Below are 18,439 nucleotides of genomic sequence, written 5' to 3'. Positions count from 1 at the left end.
CACGTGAAGCAACATTTATTGCATTATTTCGAGTTGTGACATGAGTCAAGCACCCAAGGCCCACATCTTGCAGGTCTGTGACCAAAATCTGCTTTTGGAACTATTTAAATCCTGGCACATTCTTTGAGATAAATCTGAAGTCGCCTTTAGACGATAAAGTTGGGAGTGGAGCTCTGAATCTGCATCTAAGGCCACAGAATGAAAAAAACGAACTCTATTCTGTGACGGACTCCACATACGTGACTCCACTCCGTCACTTTCAGGGTGGTACGAAATCACAGCAGAGCCACATGGCATTACTTATCAGTGTGCAGGAGCATTGCTGAGAAAATTCCCCTGATTCAGGCTGGAACGCTTGAGGATAATCTTATGGTAAGGAATTTGAAGTTAAAAGTAACAAAGTAACCATCAGAATGTCCATATAGAAGGGTGTAATTTTTTTATTTTTTACATTGGACATAAAATGTTGTGCACCCTCTTTGGAGATAGCGGATGGATTAAGTGTTCTGGGGTCCATGCATGGATGAGAGGAATTAGTTGACCAGTTAGGATTATTAATGATCCTACGTGCCCAGGTTTAGGTAAGAATAGCAACTTCTTAATATATATCCCTGCTCACAGAAAATTATCTTTGCTTTACACCATCCATATATGAATAATCATACAACCTGAAATGTGTTAAGATATCACTGTGTATTGTGGATATCGAATCTACCTTTAATCCATTCAAAAGACTTACTTTGAGGCAACAAATACTTACATTACATCTACTAAAGACCTTTGGGGTCATCAGAAATCAACTAATTTTCAATGTTGTGACAACAGAAAAAAACCCTACCACGGACTGAAGAGCTTAAAAAACACTTCCATCTGCGTATACTGAGACATATTTTTTTAAATGGCTGAAGGGATCTAATATTCTGGGACATCTCGGAGGTGGTGTGCTCCATGTTATGTCATGTTCTAAACTTTACTCCTGCTTGAAGGTAAATCAACTACGTGTTCAGGCATGAGGTTTGTCCAGGGCCACCATAACAGTGGATCAAAATCTAGGTTAGTGGATTTATAAAGCAAGCCTGTTAATTTTTTTTTTTATTACTAATGATAAAGCAACCAAAATGGAAATGTCACTTGATGGTGCCAGATGGTGTAGAAAAAACTGGAATTACTTTTTTTGTAAAACCTTGAATCAGGAATTCATGCCAGGTGCTCATGCCACCCTGCATAAGTGGAAGGCGTGGGCTTGTAGGAGGTGATTTACCCGCGCCCTGTAAAACCTATGACAAGCCGGGGTCTTTCCATGTATTTAGACAAGCACATACAGCCACAATAACTCCAGAATTCATTACAAAAAAGTGAAAAATAGATGGTGTACACATGACACTTGCAGTTATCGAAGAACTTCAATTTTGAATTGTCTTTGAAGTCATTCACTCCCAAAGCTTTGACCAAGGATGTGTTTAGAATAAAAATATTGAATGGCCGTCATGTTTAGGCATGACATTGTATAACTTCTAGAAATGCTGACAGCTTTAGAGTAGGAACTCAACAGGAAACATGAGCAGTGATTAAACCGCCTACACAACTGAGGGATGCAATGTCATAACACCCTTTGAAGAAATCTGGGAGGTGCTGAAGGATCCAAGTAAATTGAGAACAATCAACGCCATTCTCCAGCTAGCAACACCACCACACCCATGCATCACCCATAGACCGCTGACACTAGTTTCTAGGAGGAGGCAGATGGGTTTTAGTGTTTCTCTTCCAGGGGATCCTCATCAAAGTCATAAGCATTAGAATATTCCCGCCCATGCGCGGGACCCCGGAAACAATATATTATATGTGCCCCACATATACATATACATATATATATAAATATATATATATAAAAATAAGCAATCGCAGCCAAATAAAACAGTAGAGCTGGAATATGCTGTGAAGAATTTCCACCATACATGTGTATTAGCATTAGAAACATGATAAACAACACAAATGCTTGTTTAGAAACTGTTTTAATGCTTAGAAAACAGCAGAAATTCTTATAAGACACTGTAAGCATATACAGCTCCCAGGCTGCATTGCAAATACCCAGTCTAAAAAGACTGAAAAGCTAACCCTGTGGCTGCATGTACCAAAACTGACGCTGTGCCTTTAAGGCACCTCTGCCCCTAGCTTCCCATCATGCCTCAGGGGTTACAGTTAGGTCAGTTGTTCTTTCCGGCTCCTTCAGGAAGGACCCTGGATACACAGCTCCACAGTTTTTCTGCCTTTTTCAGTCAGAAAAGCTTCTAAAGAACATTTTTTTGATTTACTTTGACTTTTTACATCAGGGTCAAGTAAATAACTGCTTAACAGTCGAATTTTTGTGAGGTTTTTCCTGTCAGGATGCCTTCATTATTCGATGATTGCCCTTCTTGTGGCCACAAGAAGGCAAAAACGGACTCTCATGAGGTCTGTATTTTATGCTTGCCAGAAGATCATGATCCAAAGGACTGTTCTCATTGTCAAAACCTGTCTGACAGAACTTTAAAAGACAGGGAGAGGAACAGGCTCTATGGTTTGGCCCAAAGATCCATGAGGGGAAGATCTACAGAGAGGAAGAGTTCAAAGAGACCCAGAACTCCCTCTAAAGGCAAGTCAGAGCGTCCATCGACCTCAGCGCCGGGCTCGGCGCTGAAAAAACAACATCTGATGGAAAAATCGAAAGATAAAGCTCCGTCGACGTCGGGACCGGCGTCGACGAGGAAATCGTCGTCGAAAGGAAAATCACCGACGACGAAGAAAGCTCCGCCGTCGTCAACTAGGCGACGATCGGCGTCGAGAGAAGCCACGAGATCTCCGTCGACGAGAAGATCGACGTCAAGACGTAAGTCAACTCCGCCGCCGTCAACCAGGCGACGGTCGGCGTCGAGAGACAGAATACACTCGCCGTCGTCCCAACGTCGACAGGCTTCGAAGAGTGTGACACCTCCGCCGAAGTCTCCACGGAGGCGCTCGGCGTCGAGGAGCAAGAGCCCCCTCGGACGATCGTCGTCGAGGAAGGGATCATCGTCGAAGACGTGTCGGCGCTCGACGTCGAGGATGTCCGATCCTCCGCCGTCGCCACATGCCAGATCGACATCAAGGGCTTCGTCGACGACAGGACGTCGAAGGCCATCTCCGTCGCCGACAGACCAACGTCGGCCGACGTCGAGACCTCCGTCGACGGCAGGGCAACGCCGTTCGACGTCGAGACCTCCGTCGACGGCAGGGCAACGCCGCTCGACGTCGAGACCTCCGTCGACGGCAGGGCAACGCCGTTCGACGTCGAGACCTCCGTCGAAGGCGGGACGACGCTGTTCGACGTCGAGGGAAAAGACACCGTCAGCGGCTCGACATCACAGGTCGACGTCGAGAGAACACAGGTCGTCATCGAGGCGTTCGACGTCGAAGATTATCACTCCGTCGACGCCGCAGAGGCGTCCAACGTCAAGGGAAAGACTTCTAAGACGTCCGCCAACACCGGTGAGACGAAAATCCCCTTCAGTGCCTTCGACTATTTTGGTGACCCAATCGGCTTCTCACCATTCCTCCTCAAGGGCCTCTAGCTCATCGAGGTCCAGTTCCAGGAGTAGAAGTCCGTTGCCCCAGCGAAAGATAACACTCTCGCCAAGATGGTATGCTCCTTTGCACACGTGGAAGGATTCTGGAGCGACGGAGAGGCTGCACAGATATGTAAGCCCACTCCACAGGTCACCTCTTCAGAGACTGGTAGAAGAGGCAGACAGACAGAGTCCTATCAGGCACCAATCACGCTCTCGGGAGAGGAGAGCGGAAAGGTCACATACCCCCAGGGTCTCCCGATCACCGCGGAGAGAGCATCCCAGATCTCAAACGCCGAGAAGGGAGAAACGAACTGAGAGGTCGAGATCTCCACGAAGGGAGCGTCGGAGAGAATCACGTTCTCCTCGAAGGGAAGACCGACCGAGAAGATCGCCAATGAGGAAGGTAAAATCTCACCACAGGAGAAGGAGAACACCATCAACCTCCTCCTCATCCTCTTCAAGATCTTCTAAAAGGGATTACTCCCCAACGCTGGCAGACAGCCCTCACTCCAGAGCTTCCCCGCTTGACGACGTCAACACATACCTAGACGTTCTTCAAAGGGGCGCTCAAAAACTTCAAATAGAAATGGCTGTTCCAGAAGTTTCCACTACTGTAATTTTTGAGACCCTTCGGCACAAATCATATTCACGGCCTTTGCTCCCATTGGTTCCAGGGATAATGGACCCAATCAAGGAGGTCTTCCTCACGCCAGCGGCAATCAGAGCGGTTCCGGCACGTATCCAGAAAAAGTATAGGCCGGCCGACTCGGATCCAATCTTTGTTAAAGGGGAGCCTGCGGCGGACTCGGTTATCGTAGCCTCAGCTAGGAAGAATCACGCAGTCGCACCCTCTTCTTCAGTTCCTCCTGACAAGGACAGCAAGACCCAAGATTCTTGGGGACGCAGAGTGTGCAGCACAGCAGCTTCATCACTGAAAGTCTCTAGTGCCTCAGCACTTCTCGGCAGATATGATAGAGCACTGTGGGACTCCATGGAACGATTCAAAGAGAAATTGCCCAAGGAGGACCAGAAGGACTTTGAGGAAACAGTGACGGAGGGCTGTTTGGTGGCAAACCAAATGATCAGTTCGTCCGCAGATAACGCACTCCTAGCAGGACATGCCTACTCGCATGGGGTTTGCGCAAGAAGATCTTCTTGGTTGCGGTTGACGGGTCTCAAACCAGATGCCCAGCAACGCATCCTCAATCTGCCCTTCTCAGGATCTTCACTCTTTGGGGAGCATGCCGATCAGGAAATGACCCGCATGAAAACCGAATTGGACACGGTGAAGGCGGTTGGTCTGGAAAAGAAGAGCCGTTCAAGCGACGCTTCAAGACCAACAAGAACCGGGGAGGCCAACAGAGGGTTCAAACCCCTCAATGGTCTCAGAACAAGCCACAAGGGAAGACACAATACAGAGGAGGAAAATCAGGCAGAGGCAGAGGCGGACATCATCAGTCCTCTGCCACGCCCAGAGGAGGCAAGGCCTGAGCAGTGGCTTCCTCTGGCGCCGTTACCCACTCCAGTGGGAGGAAGTGCTTCGCAACACCTGGAAGAGTGGGTCAGCATCACAAAAGATCAGTGGGTGCTGAATATACTGCGCAATGGATATGCGCTACGTTTCCGGAAGAGACCACAACCGATTCCTCCAAAAAAGACTCGCTCGTACCATCTAAACCTCCTCAAAAGGGAGGTGAGCGTCCTCTTGCAGAAAAACGCAATCGAAGAGGTACCCCCATCCCAAAGGGGGAGAGGAGTGTACTCAAGGTATTTTCTAGTCCCCAAAAGAGACCAAGAGGACAAGTTCAGACCGATTCTAGATCTTCGGTCCCTCAACAAAGTGGTGGTCAAAGAGAAGTTTCGCATGCTGGCACTTCATCAGATATGTCCTCATCTACAAAGTGGAGATTGGATGTGTTCGGTGGATTTACAGGACGCGTACTTCCACATTCCTATCACACCAGGTCATCGGAAGTACTTGAGGTTTCTGGTAGGGAACAAGCATTACCAGTACAAAGTACTTCCGTTCGGTCTGAAATCCGCACCAAGGGTGTTCACCAAGTGCATGGCAGTGGTAGCGGCATGTCTACACAAAAAAGGTCTGTTTGTGTACCCATATCTGGACGACTGGCTCCTGAAGAGCCAGTCCCCTCATCAAGCCACCAAAGACTGTCGTCTGTGTCTTCAACAACTACACAGGCTTGGGCTCCACGTGAACACAGAAAAGTCAGTCCTGCATCCCACGCAAACCATCCACTATCTGGGAGCGGTCCTAGACACAAATTTAGGAAGAGCGTTTCCTTCGCAGGAGAGACTATCTTCCATGGGGCAGAAATGCAGAAAGTTACTTCAGTCTCCTCGTCCAAAGGTGCGAGAAGTAGCGTCTCTACTGGGCTCCATGGCGTCCTGCATCTTCCTAATTCCAAACGCCAGGTTGAGGATGCGTCCTCTTCAAGAGTCTGTGGAAGACCAGTGGGACCAAGCGACTGGAGATTGGGAGGATCGAATCATCCTATCTCAAGCAGCACTATCCTCAATACAGTGGTGGACTCGCCCTCGGAATGTCTTGCAGGGAGTCCCTTTTCAGCAGCCTCTTCCTTCGATGTCTGTGATAACGGACGCATCTCTGGAAGGTTGGGGTGCTCACATGGGTCGTCTTCAGATTCAGGGTCGCTGGTCGACCAACCTTCAGACTTACCATATCAACATGCTGGAACTTCGAGCAGTACATCTGGCGCTCAAAGCGTTCCTTCCAGCAATCACAACGGACAAGATCTTGGTTCAGACGGACAACACTACAACAATGTTCTATCTGAACAAGCAGGGAGGAACACGGTCTCGCCCTCTGTCTCAGGAGGCCCAAGCCATATGGCACTGGCTTCTGGCTCGGGGACTGTCGGTGGTGGCAGTACACCTTCCAGGCGAGCTAAACACAAAGGCGGACGCACTCAGCAGGCACTTCGAAGATCAGCCAGACTGGGTGCTAAACGACGAAGTAGTCGAAGAACTCTTCCGTTGCTGGGGCCATCCAGACATAGATTTATTCGCGGACGACGAAAACGCCAAATGCCACGCCTTCGCGTCCAGGTTCCACCGACCAGGGACACAAGGGAACGCTCTCCTGCTGGAGTGGACAGGAATGTTCGCCTATGCGTTTCCTCCTCTGGCTCTGATTCCGAAGGTGGTGGCCAAGCTCATCAGATCGAGCATGGACATGATCCTAGTTGCTCCGGATTGGCCGCGACAATGGTGGTATCCAGACCTATTACATCTGTCGCTGTGTCCACACAGACGTCTGCCATGCAGACCAGACCTGTTGAGCAAAATGAACGGGAGGATCCTGCATCCCAACCTCCCGTCACTGAACCTGACTGCATGGCTCCTGAGGTCTTGCAATACGGACACTTAAATCTGCCTCCAGAATGTATGAATATTTTAAAAGAGGCAAAGAGGCCTTCCACTAGGGCGTCTTATGCATTCAAGTGGAAGAGATTTTTCATTTGGTGTAGGGACCATGGCTTTGATCCCACCACAGGACAAGAAGAGGTAGTCCTCCCTTACCTCCTTTACCTAGCGACATCAGGGTTGAAATACGCTTCTATCAGGGTTCACCTATCTGCCATAGTAGCGTACAGAAAATCACCTACACAAACGTCGTTTTTTCAGGTCCCAGTGGTTAAGGATTTCCTTCAGGGATTGAAGAAGGTCTATCCCCCTGTGAGAAATCCTTCTCCTCCCTGGGAGTTGAACCTGGTTCTCTCCAGGCTGATGTCTGCACCGTTTGAACCTATACACAAGGCCTCCTTGCAGCATCTCACTTGGAAGGCGGCCTTCTTGGTGGCAATAACCTCTGCTCGCAGGGTTAGCGAGATTCAAGCACTCTGCACCAAGGAACCCTACACGGTGTTTCACCACAACAGAGTGGTAATGAGAGCTCACCCCTCTTTCCTTCCAAAAGTGGTATCGGATTTTCATATAAACCAAACGATTACCCTTCCTTCGTTCTTTCCTAACCCATCGACCCCAGCTGAGAGGTCGTTGCACTCGTTAGATCTTAAACGGGTGCTAAAGTTTTACCTAGAAAGAACAAAGGGCACCAGAAAGACAGACCAACTCTTTGTCAATTATGGGTCAATGAGGACCGGGTTTGCGGCAGCCAAGAGGTCCATCTCCAGATGGATTGTCTCATGTATCAAACTAGCATACCAGCTGGCTGGCAAACCTTTGTTACAATCACCCACAGCTCATTCCACTAGAGGGAAGGCAGCCACAACAGCGTTTTTACATGACATTCCCATGTCAGAAATTTGCAAGGCTGCGACATGGAAATCAGTCCATACCTTTACAAGGCATTATTGCCTAGAGTCTGATTCCAGAGCGGATTCTCAAGTAGGGCAAGCCTCCTTGAGAAACCTATTTGGGTAGTATAAGGCCTACTGTTTGGGCCTACGAATGTGAATGTTACCTGTTGATTCCTTTGCCCGCAGGGATGAGGTGAGGCTCGCTACTCTATTCTAATGCTTATGACTATTGATGAGGATCCCCTGGAAGAGAAGGATTAGTTACTTACCTGTAATCCTAGTTCTCTTCCAGGGGTATCCTCATCAAAGTCATAAGCAACCCTCCCGCCTCCCCGGGCAAAGGACTTTGTTTATGAAGTAGGAGATGTTTTAACCTGTTATTACCATGGTTTTGTTTTCAGTCTCCGAAAAGAACAACTGACCTAACTGTAACCCCTGAGGCATGATGGGAAGCTAGGGGCAGAGGTGCCTTAAAGGCACAGCGTCAGTTTTGGTACATGCAGCCACAGGGTTAGCTTTTCAGTCTTTTTAGACTGGGTATTTGCAATGCAGCCTGGGAGCTGTATATGCTTACAGTGTCTTATAAGAATTTCTGCTGTTTTCTAAGCATTAAAACAGTTTCTAAACAAGCATTTGTGTTGTTTATCATGTTTCTAATGCTAATACACATGTATGGTGGAAATTCTTCACAGCATATTCCAGCTCTACTGTTTTATTTGGCTGCGATTGCTTATTTTTATATATATATATTTATATATATATGTATATGTATATGTGGGGCACATATAATATATTGTTTCCGGGGTCCCGCGCATGGGCGGGAATATTCTAATGCTTATGACTTTGATGAGGATACCCCTGGAAGAGAACTAGGATTACAGGTAAGTAACTAATCCTTAGCCGACATTCTTAAGATTTCTACTTATGCAGATATAATTAAAGACTTCAGAGAAGCATCAAAGTCTAGAGGATCATAAATAATAAAATAGGTCTCAATTTAAGGAGAGTATATTTGTGTCACTTCTGCTGTACAAGAAGGGTTAGTCTTCTCAATAGTACCTCAAACACAGCAAAGATAGGAGCATTCCAAGGAAAAATCAAACTACGTCTGACATGCATTAAACATATTACCCTTTGGAGTGCGGGATCAACTATTAAAATCTGCTCATAAACATATTGTCGTGCTGAGGTAAAAGCTGTTTGCTTCCTCAAATCAATCTCTTCTCAAAAGGGTGTTTGCAACATTTGTGCATTGCTTGTATTGGACACTTAAAAGGTATCGTCATCACAAAGAAACCAATTTACTCCTCACCAATCACTACGAAGATATTTATTTAACAGCCAAGTACTGATTTTTAACAACAAGACTTCTACACAGTCTCTCCTCTGGAGCAGTGTCTGTACCTGGTTCTTAGAGTACAGTGGAACTCTTCAAGGGTTCCCTGGAAAAGTTGGATGGATCAATGATTAAAAAAGGGGCAGAGGTACCTGAATTACGGGTGGAACATTAGGGCCAGCAGGAACATCATCCATCAGGGGGGCGACGGTCTTCTTCCTACACCAACACAAAGAGACCAGAGACTTGAATTCAGATGCATAGAACCAGGCAACTTTATTCTGCATCATGCCAAGTTTCAAGGAATCTACCAGCATTATCCAGCAAAGAGTACATTAATTCCCTGCTACAGTCCTTGAAATAAGGACTTCGGGGCAGATGTAGCAAACGATTTATTTGTCGCAAACGGTGCGATTCGCAAAAAAGCAGCGTTTGCGACAATAAAAAAAAAAAAAAAAAAGAAAAAGAAAAAATTCGGGAAAATGCGATGTTTTATTAAAATTGCATTGCAAAATTAAGGAATCGCAAAATTTGAGATTCCTTAACTTTGCGTCAGCATTTAAGGAATCGCAAATTGCGATGTATGAAGCACCCAAGTTGTGCGATTCCTAACTAAGAAATCGCAAATTACCACCAACTTGAGGTTGGTGGTAATTTGCGATTTCTTTCACAAATGCACTTTTTGCCATTTGTGAAGGTGCCATGTGGCGCACATACATGCCCCCTTAGGGCATGTATGTGCGCCATATGTGCACACATGTAAATTTCAGAAGTGTCCTTATGACACCCTTGAAATTATTCCCAATTTGCGATTCTCAAATTGAGAATAACTTCAAATTCACTCCTATGGGCCTCCTGGCCCATAGAAATGAATGGGAAATTATTCCTTAATTGCGATTAGCAATTTGCTAATTGCAATTAAGAATTTTAAGAAATCGCTAAAAAATTGCGATTTTTTTTATGCATACCATTTTGCCATTCTCAAATAGCGATTCTCAAAAAATCGCTATTTGAGATTTGCAAATAGGTATTTTGATACATCTGCCCCTTTGTTCACTTAAACTGCCTTACTTCTCCCCATGCAGATCGCCATCTTAAAAGAGGTTTTACAGTTCTGGTTGTGTGCAGTAGATGCAAACAGTCCATTCAAGGCTCACTGGGTTACCACAGAGTTTACTTATACAAACAAATGCAGCAGAGGAGAGGTGAATAAAATAGGGGAAGAATGTCAAATGGAAGGAACAATGGAGGAGAGAAAAAGGATGGAAAACATGAATGAAGGCAGAAGGAATGAAGAAAGGGAAAGTAAACCGCTAAGGGCTAGCACAAAAAGGGAGAAAAGAATGCAATGAATGAAGGAAGATGGAATAGAGAATAAGCAGTGTAGGAAGGGTTGAAGAAAAGTGAATGTATAAAAAAAATAAATTGAGTGCTTACTCTGGTGTTCTCCCCCGTGGAGTGTCTATAGTAGGAAGATTCTCGCTAACTTTCTCCTTGGCTGTATCACTGGACCCCGTGTCAGGCTGCCTCTTTCCTTTCCAATTTTCTGCTTTTATCTTGAGTGCATGCTGGTCATGGTACCTCTGGATGGGAGCCCCGGTCGGACTGTCTGGTGCGTTGGTGACAGCTTTGCTGGGATCAGCCACCGTTCTATCCCCAGGAACATCCTGTGGCTTTCCCGTACAGCTGGTCACAGGAGTAAAGTTATTGTTAAGGTTTAGTGGGAGGCTTGTTGGTCTACTGGTGATGTTACCATCCTGCTTGTCCACCGTTTGCTTCGGTTCCACTTGTTGGCAGTTGGCATTTATGTCACGCATATCTGCCACATAAACCTTTGAATCAGATATAGTTTTACGATGTGTCTTATCTACACTACTGACTTCTTTGGCATTACCCTTGTCCGACAATACTTTTTTCTCCACCACAGTATCATTCGTTGACACTTTATTCAACTCTTCTTTTAGGTTTTTATTTAACTCTTGAACTGGCAACTGTATCTCGCTCTTGTTCTCTATACCACCATTCAGTTCCCCGCCAGTGGGGGTTAAGGGCTCGTCCTGTGAAATCGTAGAGATCTTGTTCTGCAATTTGTCATGTTCCAGCCCTATCTGCCTACGATATTCTCGCTTTTCGCGGAGGCTGACTGACCTTTTATTAGCATCCGGAATGTTCTTCATAGTGACCAATACAGGCTTCTTCGAAATATCGAGATCCTGGTTTTCCTCACCACCCCTACCCGATTCCTCCTCTCGCATTGAGACTTTACTCGGTTTCGACTTCTCTGCTTTTTCCACTTTAGGAACTCCGTTCAGAGATGCCTGTTTCAGTTCTTCCTCTCTCTTCTTTGCCTGCAAAAACTCCTGCTCCCTCTCTTTGGCTTCTTGTAATTTCCTTTCCATTTCCTGCTTCATTTGATGAAACCTGTTAAGAAAAATAATCATAAAATCATGTTTTTTCCAACTTTATGCCAGGCTGGGAAAACACAACCTTTTGCTGAACACCGATCGCTTGTAATCTTTATTTTCAACTCAAATGCAGCAAATTGTCCAACTTGTTGAAACACCCTTTTCGGTGAGGAAAAACATCTGAACTTCAAACAAACAAAGGCATTTATCAATGTTGCACTTACTTAAGCATCATTTGTGCTGATCTTTGCCACTTGCCTGGCCTTCAATTACCAAAGTTAAGACCCAAAGAGGTTTGCAAAACGGAGTGAAAATTACTTACACCCGTTGGTGGGCATCACTATATTTCATGGTGTGGCTTCCCCTTTAGTATGTTTTCCTGTTTCACAATCGGAGGACCTGCTCCCAAAGCCAAGACCCACACTTCCTTAAAACTAAAGTAAGGCTATGGTGAACATTCACTAGGTGCCACGATAAACGAGTCTACAATTTACAAGCTCTGAGTGGTACGATAGTTTTTAAAAACAGTGACAACAGAATTCGGATTGCAAGATGTTAAAAAGGTAAGAAAATTCATATCAAATGGGATGTTAAAAAAAAGTCAACTATTTTTTCATATTATGTTTCGCCACTGCTCAGATACTATTCCTAGGGCAATTAGGTGAGCTTAGTGGATAGAGGTATTTGCAATCACACAACTACAATCTCTGGCTTACAAACTGAATAGCTGACAAAATGAGTACAAACACCACTTAGAAGCCAATTTAGGGGATGGTGTGAGCTATATGGAAAATGCTTCTTACCAGTATGCATCTGTTCTTGGCATGTAGAGCTGCAGAGTTACACACTGTGCATTAGATAGCCACCTGGTGTTGGGCTCGGATGATTGCACTTTATTATTGTCCTGGAAAAGTCTTTGGAAGCCACAAGATAGGTGATTCCTCCTGTGGACCATAGTGCGCATGGGCATCGGCTCTATCTTCAGACCACGCCAACACTCGAGACACGAGGCCACGCCCCCTGGCAGGCCACGCCCACAACCCCCCGCCTGACCAATAGCGCGGCTTACTGGAACTAACACCCTCTGAGGCGGAAGCCGGAGAACATACTCGTTTGTTTTAAAATTGTATTTGCTTGTTTTGACATCTTTTAAAACTTTGTTCTTGACTGGCAGCTTACTCTGGGCAATACCGCCAGGCAAGCACTTCACCTGAGCGGATATAGCGATGTTAGGTGCACTACTTCGACCACGCCAACACTCAAGACACGAGGCCATGCCCCCTGGCAGGCCACGCCCACAACCCCCGCCTATAAGTCAGCGCTGACCAATAGCGCGGCTTACTGGAACTAACACCCTCTGAGGCGGAAGCCGGAGGACATACTCGTTTGTTTTAAAATTGTATTTGCTTGTTTTGACATCTTTTAAAACTTTGTTCTTGACTGGCAGCTTACTCTGGGCAATACCGCCAGGCAAGCACTTCACCTGAGCGGATATAGCGCTGTTAGGTGCAATACTTTGACCACGCCAACACTGGAGACACGAGGCCACGCCCCCTGGCAGGCCACGCCCACAACCCCCCTCCCTAAATGTGCCACCAGCGCAAGCGCAGCGGACGAGCGCAGCGGGAGCGCCGTTTGCGCGCCGAAGGCAAGCCTGTCTGCGCCCGTCCGCGCCAAGACCGCGACAGGTGCAGGAAACTCTGCCCCCGGTCTCCCCACTCTAATTTACCAAGCCAATTCGCTAAAGAACTTACGCAGCGGCGCACACTGCACTTGTAAAGTTGACCTTAACACCATCAAGGGGCCTTTTAGTTGCAGGCTCTGCAGATGGACCTCCTCCCCGGTTAACACCGCAGCCCCCCAGGTTAACCTGAGGGAAGAAAACCCACCCTTCATTGGAGGGTTGATCAACGCAAGATCCATGACCTGCCACAACCAGGACATTAAAGACCTCATTCAGGAGTCAAATCTTGACTGCCTTTTCATAACGGAGACTTGGCTCACGAACAATAGTAACCCTGACCTAGCCACTGCTCTTCCACAAGGATACTCCATATTCAGGCAAGACAGACTAAAGGGACGAGGCGGAGGAGTTGCCTTGCTACTACGCAACTCCTTTAAATGCCACACCTTCACCCTCGACTCACTAAAAGGAGCGGAATCCCTTGGATTCTCTATCAAACTCAATGAATCCACCTCATTCTCAGGAGGACTTATCTACCGTCCACCAGGTACCGCCACCAAATTTTTAGATTCCCTCAGTGACACCCTCGGCCAACTCTTAATCAGATACCCTCATGTCACCCTGCTAGGTGATTTTAACTTGCACCTCGATGCCATAGAGGATGCACAGACTCTTAACTTCCACCAAACCTTGGAGATTTTCAACCTCCAACAAATGATCAACCAAACCCACCCACTTAGCGGGACATACTTTAGATGGGGTCTGTTCCAACTTCCCCGATCTAGAAACCCACACCACAGTCCCACAAATCTGGACCGACCACAATTTGATCCCATTCTCTATCAGAACCCCCCATTATATAAACGCCTTCAAACCTTGTGTACCTACAGAGAACCAGGTCAACTGGAAAAAGGTAGAAGAAGCCTTTAAACTCAAACCTACCCTTGAGACCCAGATCCCCAGCATGACTGGAAATGCTGAACAAGACTCCCAAGCTTTCCACAATTGGATATTACACGAAATCAAAATCCGTGCCCCACCTAAACGCATTAGGAAAGCAGGTACAATAACTAAAACTAACGCCCCCTGGTTTACACCAGAAGTAGCCAAAGCTCACCTGCTGTGCAAAAAAGGAGAACGCAAATGGCGAAAAACATATGATAGTGCGGACAGAAACTCCTACGTCCTACTAAGAACAAGCATTTACAATGCAATGGTTTCGCCTTTGGAAAAGTTAGAGCTATTGGCATTGTAAATGACAACATTTGTATTTATGTGTTGGTTTTGAAAACAGATAAATAAATGGCATTGTCATTTACATTGCCATTAGCTTAATATCTAGCAGTCACTTTGCAGTCACTCTGCACTCCCTAGCACTCCCTAGTCACTCTGCACTCCCTAGTCACTCTGCAGTCCCTAGCACTCCCTAGTCACTCTGCACTCTCTCTACTCTGCACTCTCTCTACTCTGCACTCTCTCTACTCTGCACTCTCTCTACTCTGCACTCTCTCTACTCTGCACTCTCTCTACTCTGCACTCTCTCTACTCTGCACTCTCTCTACTCTACCAATAGCACTTTCCCACCTCTCAAAGACCAGCAACCCTACTCTACTAAAAGTCTAACAGAGTAGCAGTCACAATATCACAAGCACTCACAGACAAGCACCACACACTACCAGCAGCGCTAACAACCCTCCGAGAGTAGCAGTCACACCCCTCACAGACTAGCACCACACACTACCAGCAGCGCTAATAACCCTCCGAGAGTAGCAGTCACACTATCACAAGCACTCACACCCCTCACAGACTAGCACCACACAGTACCAGCAGCGCTAACCCTCCGAGAGTAGCAGTCACACTATCACAAGCACTCACACCCCTCACAGACTAGTACCACACACTACCAGAAGCGCAAATCACCCTTCGAGAGTAGCAGTCACACTATCACAAGCACTCACACCCCTCACAGACTAGCACCACACACTACCAGCAGCGCTAACAGCCCTCCGAGAGTAGCAGTCACACTATCACAAGCACTTACACCCCTCACAGACTAGCACCACACACTACCAGCAGCGCTAACAGCCCTCCGAGAGTAGCAGTCACACCCCTCACAGACTGGCACAACACACTACCGCACAAGCACCCAAACCCCTCTCCGCTATACCACCCTCAATTAAACCACAAAACCACCTCTCCTGTAAACCCCCTTCAGTTAAACCATAACAATCTCCTTTAAATTGCTCTCAATGAAAACATTCTCAGCCACACTCTAATACCTAAACTTTAATAATGTAAACAACTCTCAGCTAAACAAAAATCACCTAAAGCCCTCTCTTGTAAACCACCCTTGGTCAAACCACAGCCACCTCTCCTGTAAACCACTCCCAGCTGAACCTCAATAATCTCGTTTAAAGCACTCTCATTGAACCCGCTCTCAGCCATACCTCTGTCATGTAAACCACCCTTAGTTACTCGCCATTAACTAAACAGCACTCATGTAAACAACTCTCAGTCACACCTCAATCCCGTTCCTCCGAACCACTGCTCATCTAACCCAAACCGCACTCATCGAAGCCACTCTCGGCCAAGTCACACTCATGTAAAGCACTCTCAGCTAAACCACAATCGCATTTATCCTTCTCCTGTAACCAGCACTTAATTAAATTACAAACATCTCCGTTGAATCGCTGCTACATTCTCAGCCATACCCCTGTCATCCATACCCCTCTCATTTGAGATACTTTCAATTCAGCCGCAGACCAGGCACTCGTCTAATCCAAACTGCACCAATCTAAATTACTGCCCATAAGGCCCCCTTGGATAGTCTCAGCCAAGCCCCCTGAGTTGACCTGTGCTCAAGCAAATCACGTTTAGCTAACCCATACGAATCTAACCCGCTTTCAGGTAAATCATAGTAACCTAAACCTCCTTCAACCAAACCATTCTCATCTAAACCGTTCTCAGGTAATCCAAGGGCTGCTAAACCTTGCTAGTGAAACAGCACTTACCAAACGAGTTTCGGATAAGCCAATGTCAGCTCAGCCAAGCTCAGCTGAACCACACTCACGCAAATTATTTTAGCCAACCTGTACTCAGCTAAACGACTTTCAGGCTACATGTCGAGGCACACTAAACAGACCGCTATCCCATAAACCCAGCTCAGTTGAACCACTCAGCCAAAGCCCTCTCAGCTAACCCAGAACTAACTGGAGCACTCACACACACAACCCCACAGTCGGCGAAACCATGTCATAACAAGTCGCTCTCAGCTCTCCAGTACTCAGTCGGACCACTTTCTTTTAAACCACATTCAGGTTAAATACGCCCCACCCCCTGACAAGCGCCTCTGGTTAAACCACCGTCAACTAAACTAACCTCTGCCATACGACTCCCAGCCGAACCGCATTTATGTGGCCCGCTCGTCTAAAGCACATTCGGCTAGTCGACTCTGGTTAGCCACACCTTCCAAAATACACCAACGCGCTCCCATGTAAGCTACACTGAGCAGTTTAGCAGAGCTTGTGCCCGTTTAGAAAAGTCTACAACCCTCGGCAGGTCCGTGCCAGGCTGAACCACTGGCAGCTGAAGCACGCCCAGCTAGAGGTAATCAACTAAACTACGATCTGCTGATGTGCAGCCGCTAAACTTCACCCTGTCTAAGGTAAACTCAGCTAACCCACGCAGCAAAACCACACTCAACTGAACCACACTCCGATAAAGCACTCTCAACCATAACACATAAATTACACTGCCCTAAACGCCCCTGAGCCAAATATTTCCAAATGAATCACAATCAGCTAAGCCAAGCATTGATAAGTCCGTATTAACTCTCCGAAGAACAGCATGCGAGCACGAAGGAAAGCACAACAAAAGTGTATTTAGGCAGGACCACACGGAGAGCGGGAGGGGGGAGAGCGGGAGGGGGGACGGCGGGAGGAGGGACAAGGAGAACTTGAAAACTCACCGGACTGCTTAGGCTTTCATTACCAGGTAGGGGGGCGGGAACGGGGCACAGGAAGGCGGGTGCCGGCATGCGAGCACGAAGGAAAGCACAACAAAAGTGTATTTTGGCAGGACCACACGGAGAGCGGGAGGGGGGAGAGCGGGAGGGGGGACGGCGGGAGGAGGGACAAGGAGAACTTGAAAACTCACCGGACTGCTTAGGCTTTCATTACCAGGTAGGGGGGCGGGAACGGGGCACAGGAAGGCGGGTGCCGGCATGCGAGCACGAAGGAAAGCACAACAAAAGTGTATTTTGGCAGGACCACACGGAGAGCGGGAGGGGGGAGAGCGGGAGGGGGGAGAGCGGGAGGGGGGACGGCGGGAGGAGGGACAAGGAGAACTTGAAAACTCACCGGACTGCTTAGGCTTTCATTACCAGGTAGGGGGGCTGGAACGGGGCACAGGAAGGCGGGTGCCGGCATGCGAGCACGAAGGAAAGCACAACAAAAGTGTATTTTGGCAGGACCACACGGAGAGCGGGAGGGGGGAGAGCGGGAGGGGGGAGAGCGGGAGGGGGGACGGCGGGAGGAGGGACAAGGAGAACTTGAAAACTCACCGGACTGCTTAGGCTTTCATTACCAGGTAGGGGGGCTGGAACGGGGCACAGGAAGGCGGGTGCCGGCATGCGAGCACGAAGGGCTCGGACACCCTGCCACACGGAGCCTTCCCTAGCCCATTTGACTTACCGGGCACTCTGGCGGGGGCTCCTTGCGGGGGTCGCATTGCTCCTTCTCTCCGGACTTGCTTTGAGGGACGGCCGGACTCCAGATACCTCCGGGCGCGCGCGGGGACGCCTCTCAGGTCGGGCCAATCTCTGCCCGGCCCAGGAATGACGCGGGGGAGTCCCGGCGGCCGAGGACCAATCGCCGGGCTGAGGGGGAGAGCTGACGACGGCCGGCCGGGGCAGAAGGTTACTCCTCAGCAGATACGAAGCCAGCTCTTCCGCGGCTGCTTCCACCAGCGGCTCAGGAGCCCAGGCAGAGCTTCGGCTCACTCCCGGGCAGGGGGCGTGAGGGGGGAGGGGGGCGGGAGAGAACACGAACGGCGGGAGGGAGGCCTACGAGGACAGGGGGGGGGCGGGAGAGGAACGGACGGCGGGAGGGGGCGGGAGAGGACACAGGGGG

The 18,439-nt window shown here is 48.0% G+C and overlaps 1 protein-coding gene across 13 annotated transcripts in view; it reads right to left on the bottom strand.

The window, feature by feature from the left end:
• The window catches only part of MYO9B (myosin IXB), a 384,903-nt gene that overhangs the window by 79,778 nt on the left and 286,686 nt on the right, over window positions 1–18,439 (bottom strand). For all 13 annotated transcript variants that reach the window (XM_086946942.1, XM_086946951.1, XM_086946943.1 and 10 more), the window contains 2 exons: window positions 10,659–11,642; window positions 9,374–9,440 (listed from right to left, as the gene is read on the bottom strand). In XM_086946942.1, the coding sequence (XP_086803068.1) occupies window positions 9,374–9,440; window positions 10,659–11,642 (1,051 nt within the window). The remainder of the gene's footprint in view (window positions 1–9,373; window positions 9,441–10,658; window positions 11,643–18,439) is intronic.

This window comes from Lissotriton vulgaris, chromosome 12 (genome assembly GCF_964263255.1).
Source record: "Lissotriton vulgaris chromosome 12, aLisVul1.2, whole genome shotgun sequence".
Taxonomy (NCBI): domain Eukaryota; kingdom Metazoa; phylum Chordata; class Amphibia; order Caudata; family Salamandridae; genus Lissotriton; species Lissotriton vulgaris.
The sequence above is the reverse complement of the archived record's forward strand: the minus strand, read 5'-3'. Positions and strand labels throughout refer to the sequence as shown.